Source organism: Cyprinodon variegatus, unplaced genomic scaffold, assembly GCF_000732505.1.
Source record: "Cyprinodon variegatus isolate N-32 unplaced genomic scaffold, C_variegatus-1.0 Scaffold190, whole genome shotgun sequence".
Classification (NCBI taxonomy): domain Eukaryota; kingdom Metazoa; phylum Chordata; class Actinopteri; order Cyprinodontiformes; family Cyprinodontidae; genus Cyprinodon; species Cyprinodon variegatus.
In genome coordinates this window covers 653,524-665,541 of record NW_015150643.1, presented here as the reverse complement: position 1 = coordinate 665,541, position 12,018 = coordinate 653,524, and the positions used below count along the sequence as shown (strand labels likewise).

General features: G+C 37.1%; 1 protein-coding gene across 1 annotated transcript in view; it reads right to left on the bottom strand.

The window, feature by feature from the left end:
* Positions 1-12,018, bottom strand: part of tgfbr3l (transforming growth factor beta receptor III like) — a 28,891-nt gene that overhangs the window by 7,350 nt on the left and 9,523 nt on the right. The window contains exons 7-13 of the mRNA XM_015379350.1: positions 8,218-8,291; positions 6,811-6,966; positions 6,243-6,323; positions 4,190-4,438; positions 1,367-1,828; positions 1,050-1,161; positions 882-983 (exon numbers count right to left, since the gene is read on the bottom strand). Of these exons, the coding sequence (XP_015234836.1) occupies positions 882-983; positions 1,050-1,161; positions 1,367-1,828; positions 4,190-4,438; positions 6,243-6,323; positions 6,811-6,966; positions 8,218-8,291 (1,236 nt within the window). The remainder of the gene's footprint in view (positions 1-881; positions 984-1,049; positions 1,162-1,366; positions 1,829-4,189; positions 4,439-6,242; positions 6,324-6,810; positions 6,967-8,217; positions 8,292-12,018) is intronic.

The following is a 12,018-nucleotide window of genomic DNA, read 5'->3' as shown; positions in this document are numbered from 1 at the left end:
CGATGAAATTTTACAAGATTTTGAAAGTAAAATATATCGATACCACGTTTTTAAAAATCAATTTGATATCAGCATATGCAAATATAGTTGAGTATATTATTTTTCAAAGTGTTCAGATGCATTGCGGGAGTGCTTTTTAATTTTTAATTAAGCTGAATTATCCTCATACAAAACTAATTCCATACAGGTAGAGCTTTAGTTAGAAAATCCAACTTATGTCACTTGGGAATTGTAACATAGAGACCTAACCTAACTGCTAACAACCATTGTGTTGCACTTAAGGTACCTTTGTTTTAATAAAATCATCGTTACATACAGAAAGCCCATATTCTTATCTTCAGCTACCGCAGTATACATGTCAGATTAAATAATACTACTTATAATCAAGGTGTTACTTTATTGTATCCCTTATACTATTTCCATTGCTTGTGCTGTTATTTTTACATTTCTTTGCAGGTGATGAAGCAGACAGAAGATGTTTTATCATTATCTCCCTTTTATCTCCCTCATTTCTCCTTTTTCCTTTTTTATCCTGTTCTAGTTTCCCATCACAGTGTCCATATATTCTGTAATACTCCCAGCATGAATTATAATAAAGCTATTAAAAGCATAAATCAAGCGGAACTCTATAGCGATAGCCGTACTGCTCCATTTGTGAAAGCAAAATCTGTTGGGCACCTTTAAAAATAATAAAAATAATAAAAATAAAATCACCTTTAGAATTTTTTTTTTAAATTAACTTAGGTCAAGTGATTTCATGATCTGAAATATGAAATGAAATTAAATGCCACAAAAAGCCAAAACAGAAAAAAATCTTCTAATAGGGAGATTCTTTTGATCAGTTACAGGGAAAAACTTAACCAGACTAACAATAGATGTACCTGTATATGTATAGATGCACCACAGTCCCCCCATTAAACTGACTCCAACCAAAAAAGCTGCAAAGACGATTCCCATCAACGGTCCTTCCTGCAACATGAAACCTGCAGACAAATGATGACATAAGCTAAAGTGCAGTAGAGAAAAATCCTCTAGCAGTGGAAACTCACCGGAGCTTTGTGTCCGGTTTGTTCTTGGACCTGCAGAGGGTTTTGTTTTGGTTACCAGTGAACTAATAGGCCGGGTGACCACCATGGGTCTGGAGAGGTTTCTGATAACACACTGACACGGGAAGAAAGGAAAACGTCAGTTAGGATTTGATAGAAATCTATTTCTTTGTCTTTCTTTAGGGTTTTTAAATGCTAAATCTGATCTAAAGTATTAGTTTTTACAGCATGTTAACTCTGATCAGTTTTAAATATGTCTAACATATTCCACTTATATGGGGGAACTTTATTCTGCATTTGTTTATAAAGTGTTTTTTTACCTGATGTCTAGATGACCCTGACACTAGTGGAGGGATCTGTGTCCCACTCTGGCAGCTATCGCCTGCTGCTTCCTTCCAGGGTTTCCCATCTGCTGAGTCAGAGAGACAAAGAAGGAGGCTGCAGTGGACGAACTGCATAGGCTCATTATAAACTGGCCGCAGGATAAAACTAAATCTCAACCGTCGTATTTGGCCCAAATCTCCTATGTTTAGTGTGCTGTTCAACTCTGGGAATCTTCTCTCCTTGTGATCATATCCTCCACCTTCATGTCTATCTGTTACACCAGGATCTTCCTCATCCTCACTGTCACCGTTTGTCTTTGTGTTGAGGTTAAAAGAGGAGTCTGACGAGCAGCCATTTTGTATTACAGTCCAAAAGGGAGATTTTTTAGGGTCAGACTGAGGAGATACAAAACATGACTTCACTTGCACCACATCTGCGAGGGAGGCTCTGGCAGATATCTGTAGAGAAAGAAATAAAAAATTCAGAAATCCTCATTGCACATATATATATATATATATATATATATATATATGGAAGGTGATTAGGGCCACTGGAAACATTTTTATAAAATTTATGTTACCTAATTTTTTATTCTATTTTATTTTAATATCGGAAAAAAGTGAGAATTCTGACATTAATCTCAGAAATATGAGATTAATTCTGATTTTTTTTCCCCCATGTTAATTAACAGCCACCTCAATTTAGGTAATCCTCGCCTATTTTGCATACCCAAATGGAAAAGCAAATAACTTAGGAACTGTAAGCCCAAATTACATGTGCAACACATTATTTGAAAGCTAACACCTTCTAGTTTCTGAATATATAAATGAAAATTGGGTGAGTAGAACACAGCCCAAGCTGCATCAATTCAAACATGACTCAAAGTTGTTTTTAGAATTCTTGAAAACAATAGGTCTTTTTTGAACAGCAGTAATAAAGACATGTTTGAGAATAGGCATGTCCTATTGTATTACATTTATTCTACATCATGTCATGAAAAATGGACAAAATGTCTGACCTCTAGCTACAACATTTCCAGAGCTGTTGGGCTTTGAACTTTTTGGTGTCACCGGCGTCTCCAAATCTCTCCAAATGTGCCAAATGCTACAACTATGCTTTGCTTTACTATTTGACCCATATAATAACACTGAAGCATTTTGATGGCCACAAAACATTTACAAGCAAGTATTTTCCAATATCTTTTTTCAGAATCAGTGTATATAAAAAAAGTTAACATTTTTACACCTACAATTGTCATGGTTTTGGTTCTGTTGTGCTTTACTTTGCTCCTTGTTTCCTAGTTTTATTGGTTTAATTCCTGTTTTGTTGTAGTTTCTAGATTTATGTTAGTTCTCATGTTTTTCTGTTGTCTATTGCCCTCTTGTGTGTCTATGTTCCTTTCCCTTGGCTCCCTCGTTGTCTCATCTCACACCTGCTATTTATCAGCTCGTTTGCCCTCCCTTTGTCTCAGTCAGCTATATATTCTCTCCCTCTGCTGTCACTCCTTGTTGGTTCCTTGTCGTTGCTGCTTTCTCAATGCTTTTTTCTTCCTACCTCGTCTCTCCCTGGCTCCTCGTGATTATTTTTCCCTTATGTCTTCATGGTTCTGGTTTGTTTTACATATTAAGTTGAATTTTAAATTAAATCTACAAGAACTCACCTCTGCCTCCCTGCCTCTGCATTTGGGTCCACAAACACCAACCAAAACATGACAACAATAACATAAAAATCTATACAAAATAGTGGAAATGCTGCTTTTCAACCCTAACCCTAAAATAAGCCCCAGTTCCTTTTCTGAGCTGTATTTTGTTGTTTTTTTCCCCAGCCGGTATTATAATAAAACAAAATCAGCGTCCAAACTTAAACAAAATAGGACCGTTGTTATTACTCAACTTGGAGCTGCGCTCATTGATCTAGCCGCAGCTGTGTGTTTCATTCTTACACAAACCAGCAAAACTGCCCCCCTTTATATAAGCCAGTTATGTGTATGCTTGTTTGAAACCTTGTTTCGTTGGCTAAAAAGCCAAACAGCCCATGTGGTCTTAACCAATAACAGCAGAACTCTATGAGGCGTAATATTGCGCTTCTCGATGCGTCACTGGCTGACGGGAAATGACCGGAAGTGAGATTTTAACGACTGTATCCGGCTTAAATCACATTATAAAAAGATCCGTAAGAAGACGATGTAAAGAACCATACCGAACATTGCGAGCAAACAACAGAGGAAATTAGAATTAGGGAATATAACATTAGCAAGAGGCTAAGCATTAGCTATGACCAGCTAACTTTTCTGATATCAAAAACTGGGAGTTATGTGGCGATTTTCTCATCATAGAATATTTTTATTAGTAATATCCTGGATTACTTTTAATCTGTGGTCCCTTATGGATGAATGGAGTATAAACAGTTGAAGGTTGGATCTATAAAATGGCTTCTCGACGCCTTCAAAGCTATGTTATTGTGGCTGCTTTGTCATGTTTACATTGTGACATGTTGCTATATCTGTGTTAGTTGTGCTTTGATGCTCTGTCCATAAAATGAACCTGGTGGTTGAATAATGGAAAAACTAAGCTTTCTAATGATGTCTAACATGTCTATATGGTTATACATTTTACGGGTGTTATTTTCATGCAGTTATTAGTTGTAAAAGGTTTAAAACGTTTCGCCAGCGACCCAGTGGGTTTAAAGAGCAATGAAAAAATCAGTAAATTTTTTTTTAAGTGTCCCTAATACTCTTCCATACATTTTAGATGAGACCTGTTGACTGTCAACATGTTGGAAATATGATTAGAGTTGAAATGTCCAATGAGAACAGAGACCTCTGCAAAGACGCGGTGTTCAGCGGTGATAACACAGGGCCCAGTCCACGTCTGCTCATAGCTGTCAGTTACAAAAAGCCTCAAATGCAGAGCAGGCCCCGATCTGAGTATGGCAGGTGGTAAATGGCGGGGAGGTGGAACTGAATGGAGATGCTGTCGTACCCCCCGGGTAAACCGTCCTATTAGAGGAAGGGTCACATTATCAGCAGCAGCAGTAGATTTTGAGTGGCTTTTGGCAAAGCAGCTTATCTGTAAGAAAGAAAGAAAAAAAAAAGTAAAGATACAGTTTCTGGGAATGATACAGATGTGCTTTAAAGTTTTTAAATGTTTCTTTTCAAATTTTAACAACCAAATAAAATGTTTTCATAATACTTTCCCTCAAAAGTTGTTTAATCTGTAAAGAAGTCAATTTTTTTTTTTGGTAATCTAAATTCAGTTTAAATCTAAAAAAAAATGTACCAACAGCATTACTCATACGGGTTGTCCAATTCAAGCTGCTAGGAACCAAAGACATTTAAATCAGTAACCCATCAAACTTTCCCCTCTGTTCATCAGATTGAGCTGTTCATCAGCTGGAAATTTATTCTGGGTAGAGAAAATTAGATAACGATAAAACAAATTGAATTTCATTAACGTCAGTGTGTTTTGATGCTTAAACTGAGCTGAATGAGACTGTTGCCATCTGTGACCCAAACTTGCCATAGTTATGGTTCTGTTTAGTTTGGTTTCGGACTTATAGACTTTTTTCTGTTCAGCCTGTCACTATTCGGCCACCAGCAGTTATCACAACAGCCAATTCTGCCTCAGGCCACCACCCCACTCTAGATTACCTGTTCCCACTAATTAGTACTCAGCTCACCTGTTCACCAGCGTACTTATACCTGCCTCTGTCTACTCATCTCCGTCAGAACGTCTCACTCTCTCCTGCTAAGGCTGCCTGTGTCTGTATGCTGCACTTATGCCTGTTTCCGTCACTACTGGTTCCTATGTGCCCTGCCAGCTGAACTCTTCTAGCTGAGGTTGCCTTTCTCTCTATGCTCCTGTGCTACCCGTTCCGCGGTGAATCTAAGCTGCCCACTTGTCTAGTCTGGTGGTTCTCCTTTTGGATCCCTGCTCACCCCTGCAAACCAGCGCAGTCAACCTCTGCCAAGTCAGTAACTGTTTTGCCTGCTTCATCTGCCATTATTCACTCCTTCAGTAAATTCTTCATATGTAACTCTGTGTCTGGCTGAATATCGGGTTCACCTATGGGAAATTGTGACAAAACTATCTCAATGAATGGTTCGAACCAGAACGGTCAGGTACATTTTTTTCCTCACCTCTCTTCCCATTAACCATTCAAAATGAAGACCATCAGGTGTGTTAAAAGCAAAACTAGGCAATAAATCTAGTTACGTGATGTCTTGCTTCTGATGCATAGCCTCTGCAACTGTCAAATCTGTCTCTTTCGCAACCATGCCCCCCGCGCAGAGGTTCTGTAACTGTAGTCACGCATCTAAAAGAAATCCTGACTACGCGTCGGACGGTCGCTTGAGGCATACTTCCTCAAGTGCAGGCAAAAAGCAGCTGTGATTGGTCCTTGGTATGCCTTTCCGACTCTCTGTGTGGTCGTCCTTCTCGATTCTATGCCGGGGCGCGGCATTTTTAAAAATCGAGGAACAACAACAATGGACAACTACGACGAAAGGTTATTCGAGGAGGTTCAGAAGAACAATGCGTCGAAGTTCTCGAATAGGCTCCCCCTTGCGCTTTAGCGGGAAACTGCTGTGCGTCTCTAGGAATTCCAGAAAGACGGTGCAGAAGCAAACCAGCAAAATTGGTTCGCGACCAGACCCGAGCGACATTAGATGTGTGCGTTTGCAGAGGTATAATCTGCCCTTTAAACTAATAGCAGCTCACCTTTCAAATTGTTTACTTTAAAAACATTAAAAAAACTGTTTACATTAGAATTTGTGTCTGTTCATGAATAAAATACCAAAGAAAGACACAAAATGCAGAAAAGCTCTAGTGGTGTAAAAACGTTGGCAGGGCAGAACAATGGGTGAGATCTCACATGCAAACTGAAGGGTGGTCTGAGCTTCCCATTCTCTCCATGTGCAGAGATGCTCTGAGGCTTGTCCCTCCACAGTAACAGCTAACACACAGAAAACAGGAGAACACACAGCATCACAACACAAAGATTTAAAGTTTAAGTCTATTTATTTTCAGAATTACTATTTTGGATACTATGCATATCTATAGCATCACTTTAAAGGGTTCAAACTAGTGTTGAGCCGATGCCATTTTTCGGCCCCAATACCAATACCAATACCTGGCTGTGCAGTTTTAGCTGATACCGATACCATCTGTTATATCTACAAATGTTATGCAGTTTGTGCAGATTTGGTGTGATAAACCAAAACAGATTAATGTTATTCATTAAGAGGAAAAAATTGCTTTTAAAATAATTTTTACTAATTTAAATCACAGAAGTGAAGTACTCTTTCTGGTTATGTCTCAACCAGCTTTGCCTATATAAAAAAAAAAGACTTACATTTTTTTACCAAATAGAAGCGTCTAGGATAACAAATGTCTATAAATGTATTTCTCTTCATGTTTAGTGCTGTGTTAGAAATTCTCACCATATTTTTGTACAGCACTCCTCTGGGCTCTTCCTGCAGCTCACCCTCGGTTCCACAGAAAATGACGGGTAGTGCCAACAGGAAATGACTCCCGTTGGACACAGCCTGGCATGCCTGATCCCGCAGCGTCATGGCAGCAGCTGGCAAAGACAAGCTCTGAAGAAGAGAACCCATGTTTATCCAAATCATTATAAAATTGTCTGATGATTTCCATACATATGAACATGTTGAACATAAATTTTATCTTTTAATTTTTTTTTGATTTTTCTGATTTATCAATTGTTTATGTGATTATTTAATGGCAAATACTAATACTTGGTGCCTCCATGGACCGAATAAAGCCAAGTCAATTAATGGTGATTTTTAGAGAATTGAAGTAAGGAAGAATGGGCCCTACTAAAATACCTGCAATCCTAAATATACTATAAACTAGGAATTATATGCAGTTCAATAAAATAACCAATGGGGAACTAATCAGTTACTACTGGATTACGGAAACGAAAACTGGGACTAAATCAGGTGGCTAAATTAGAGTAAACAAGGAGTAAAGTGTGCTAAAAAAGCAGAAAAAAATGATAGTTTAGGCTAGCTGCTGTATATTTTCTTCATATTTACTCAAGTACTAGATTGCTTAAAATCTTAATTAATTTACAAGGGGAATTCTCTTAGTCCAGATAAAATAAAGAAAAAAACTGCTCAGAAATACGGGTATTTTTTTTTATATCTAATACAGTGAATAGGTGGGCTGGTGCAAAAATATGGACTGGATGTAAACCTGGCATGTCCTCGGGTGTTAGCACTAAAGCTGTGTTGAAAACGCGGACTGGATTTTTATAACCATCGTATTTTTACACATAGATAAGTGGAATGGAGCTGAGTTTTAATGTCCGTCAGGAAAGTTGTTGATATGGAGTAAGTAAATTTGACCTAATTTCACACTATGCCAAATAAACTTTGGTTCTTCAGCATTATATCAGTGCTGAAAAGTAATATCATTGCATCATTTTACTGATTATGCTTTTCAACCATTTTTATTTGGCTCTCCGTCTTTGTTAACATCGAAGCTGATTAGTTTATTAGTTTTGTCAGTACTCTTAACTTAAATATTTTTTGACCTGAAGTTGAATGATTTTGGTCATAAATCATTATATGTTTGCCTGGATGTCGTTGTGAATTTATTCTATATGTGTGCAGAATGAATTGTTTGACCATGATTTAACTTCCATCTATTGTCTTGACACACAGCCAGTTGGGTGTGTGTTTGCAGAACAGCACATGACAGTCTGAAAGTTATTTGATTAAATATTACATATCATGAAGTCATAACATCTAAAAAGAAGAGACATACTATCGTTATTAATATTTAACATTCCTCGGAATAATCAAAACATCTTTTGGTTTGAAAACCTTTAGTTTTTGTAGATCCATGGTGACACTGAGCAGACCGCCCTCACAGTTCACCACAGGTAATCTCTCTTGGCCTGAAGCAGAGGGAAAACATCAAGTAAATTTCTCCACTGTGAGATCAATAAAGTAAATCAATCAATTAAGAAAAAAGGTCATTCAAACATCCATCTCTAATAATAAATGTAATGAAACGATTGTAAGCGCTAACATCAGTATTTAATCCAAACACAAAGCAACAAAAGGCACAACCAGGATGGGAATATGATCAAGGTAACCAAGGTAAAGGAAAGCAACATATCCTGTCCAACATTTCTATCTGGGCCTGTGAGGGAACACTGATTGAACACTTCTGTTGAGATGACTGTTTGCAGGGGAAGTAATATTCAGTTTTCTCAAAAGTGTCATGGTTTTGGTTCTGGTAATCTTTTATCTCTGAGTTTTCATTGGTCTTATATCTATTTGTGTCTTCTAGTTATTTTTTGATTGAATTTTAGTTCTTAGATGTTACTTGTTTGGCCTATTCTTTCAGTCTCCTTTTCCCTCACTCCCTTCTTGCCTCCTCTGTTCACACCTGCTCCCAATCTACTAATTAGCCTAGTCTTTAGCTACATTCACACTGCAGTCTGAAGTGACCCAAATCCGATTTTTTGCCCATATGCGACCTGGATCTAATCTTTTCATGACAGTCTGAACTACACAGATCCGATTTTTTCCAATCCGACCCAGACCACTTGGCTTTGTGGTCCTGAATCCGATCCGAATCTAATCTTTTCAAATACGACCTGTGTGTGAACGGCCAGGTTGGATGATTCCGATCTGAATGTCATTAATACCCGACAAAGGTCACTATTCTGCGTCTTGCTATGCGGAAGCGGCAAGAAAAACAACAACCATGGCAGGTGAGCAGTATTTATGTTTAAACTTATTGAAAAGAATGTTTTTATGGTTGGAAAAGACCGCTAGATGCGCTCCGGCACTAGCATCCATGTTTACTTCCATAAACATGGAGCATGCTGGCCTGTGACGTTATCGCGTCCTCTACTGTGCATGCGAGACACTTGTGTTGTATGACTACAGTTCACACAGGAAAAATATACATATATATACAGACACATACATGTCGCATATATTTGGAAATTTCAAAGGCAACACAAAAAAATCGCATCTCACAAAAAAATCGGAACTGAGCATCAAGGCCTGCAGTGTGAATGCAGCCTTTGTTTCTCTCTCCCATATATCCGCCTCCTGTTCAGTCACTCTTTGCTGGTTTGTCGTCATTTCTTTGCCCCCTTCTTGTTGTGAGTATTCCTGGTTTTCAGCTTTTCGATTTTTGTGGATTTATGGTTTTGGATTTTTGCTTCTGTTTAATTTTTTTGGTTAAATAAATATTCACAAAACCACCTCAGCTTTTTGTGTCTGCATTCGGGTCCTGTCAAACCTCAACCCCTCACTTGACAGAAAAGAGTTGGAATAGTTACATATAATTACATTTTAGTTCCCTTTAGTTTCTATAATTTGTGACCTTCTTTTAGATGTAGATTAAGCTTTGTTTGAGAAAGAAGCAAAACCTGTCAAGTCCCTTTAACTCCAAATCAGCTTGAGGGAAATTTCCACGTTTCATGCATGGAAGGATGACAGCAGCCTCGTCCTGACATCCAGGAGTCTCAAAAACGTTCTGAACTAAATGGAGGCCAAAGCAAATTTTAGAGTGATTACTGCGGAGGTGGTCAAAAAGAAAAACTCAACAGTCTCTAATTTGCAGATATACATGCTAGGAATGCATCTGCTTCTCTTAATAACTCACCCTGTTATCTAAGATGTGGAGAATATCAGGAAAAAAAAGAAACCTTAAACAACTCTAAAGTTTGCTTTTAGTTTCTGTTTTATTTGCACCAACTCTGTGGTTCTTTTCCAGTTAACTTTCTTCTCCGGTGGATTAAACTCCAGACCTAGAGCTTCTCAGTACAGTTTATACAGAGCTGGGTAGTAACCAAATTGGTCATCTAAGCAAAATGTTATTTTTGCCTCCCCCCACCCCACAACCTCACACCTCTACCCGTCCCGACTATATAACAACAGGCTATTTAACTAGACCTTTATTAATACAGCCATATGTAGATGACTGGTTGTTCACTTTGAGTAGCACATGTTCGTGTAAATATGCGGCTTGATGGCCCTGGTGATGTTCCACCTCAGAATGTGTATTACTTTCTAAAGAAATTGTCTCCAGTCTTGTGTGTTTAAAATATATATATATATATATATATATATATATATATATATATATATATATATATATATATATATATATATATATCTTGTTTCTAATGAAATCAGCACAAAACTAAACAGGATACTATTTGATTATAGATCGAAGAAAAAAAGTTAATCTTATCAAAAAAAAAAATTATTCCCTCCTTTAAAATTAATTTGGAACTTTATCTCAAAACATGTCATTGAATAATAAGTCGGGTTAGTCTTTATTTTAAGGTTTAATTAGAGTTTTGAAATAATTCAAATTATGCTCTCTAATTTTGACTGTGATTATTAATCCGATAAACATAACTTCTCTCCACACATAAACGCCTTATAAGGAATAACAAAGATATCTGGTTTAAACACAAATCCGTCTCTCTTAAAAAATTGTTCTTAAAAGGCATTATTTAAGTACATCAGCTCTTCAACATAGAAGGTAATACATATTTTTAACTAAGTATAACTTTCCAGTATTGCCTAAAGAATATCTAACCCTAACCCTATGTTTGATGCCATTCTTTCAGGTGTAAAAATGTAAATGTCCACCTCTGATCAACAACATATTGACCACTTAACAGAACAGTTATTTATTGGTAACTTGGACATTTTTTTTTTAATTAAAAAACTGACAAAAAAATCTATTAGGATAATTATAATAAGAGACCACATAAGTAAACAAGTTTCTACTTTCTTCTGGGATACTTATAGTGACATCTGCTGGAAAAAATGTTTGGTTATTGCCTTAAAAACTTTAGAACTGATAAATCCAGATAAATACCTCGATGGTTTGTTTTGCCACATCTCTGAGGAAACCATCCATCATGTTTTTCTGGGAGTGTTCATATACTGAAATATTTTGGTAAGATACATTTTTGTGTTTGAAAAAAAAACTTTAGAATCATATTATGTGGCTTTTGCTGTTTGAACACCCCTAAAAGTCTTTGCCATAAACCTAGCTTTATTCATAGCAAAATTTCATATTCACAGTTAAACCCAGGTAATGTATTTTTTACCTGTATTTTTACATGTCTTGCTTGAACTACTGAACCAATATAAAAGCCTTTAAGACTTTATTTATCTGTAATAAGTTTATAATGCACTCTGGCCAAGTTCTATGTCCTTCCCTTTCTATTTGTCCTTGTGTGTTCTTGTCTGTCTTAAGCCTGAATGTTTTACTACTTCTTGATCTGTAATTTGATATAGATTTTTTGAATAATTTGTAAGTACTAATAAAAAAAGAAAAATAAATTTCATGTAGCTTTGCAAGAGAGAGTCTGCCTGCACGCTCACCCACCATCTGACTGATCAGATGTCGAGTACCGACAATTATTGCACGGTGATATTACAGCTGGTCTCTTGTTTCTCTCAACCGATAGCGCATATGCGCTAAAATTTGTCCCTGGACACAACACGATATCTGCGCTTAGAGAGGGTCAGCCCTGGAAATAACTAGTTATATTTACTCAGTTAAATTTACTTGAGTAAAGAATACAAAACCAAATGGTGGTTATAGAGCAATTCCAGTTCCTGAAGGCCGGTAACCTA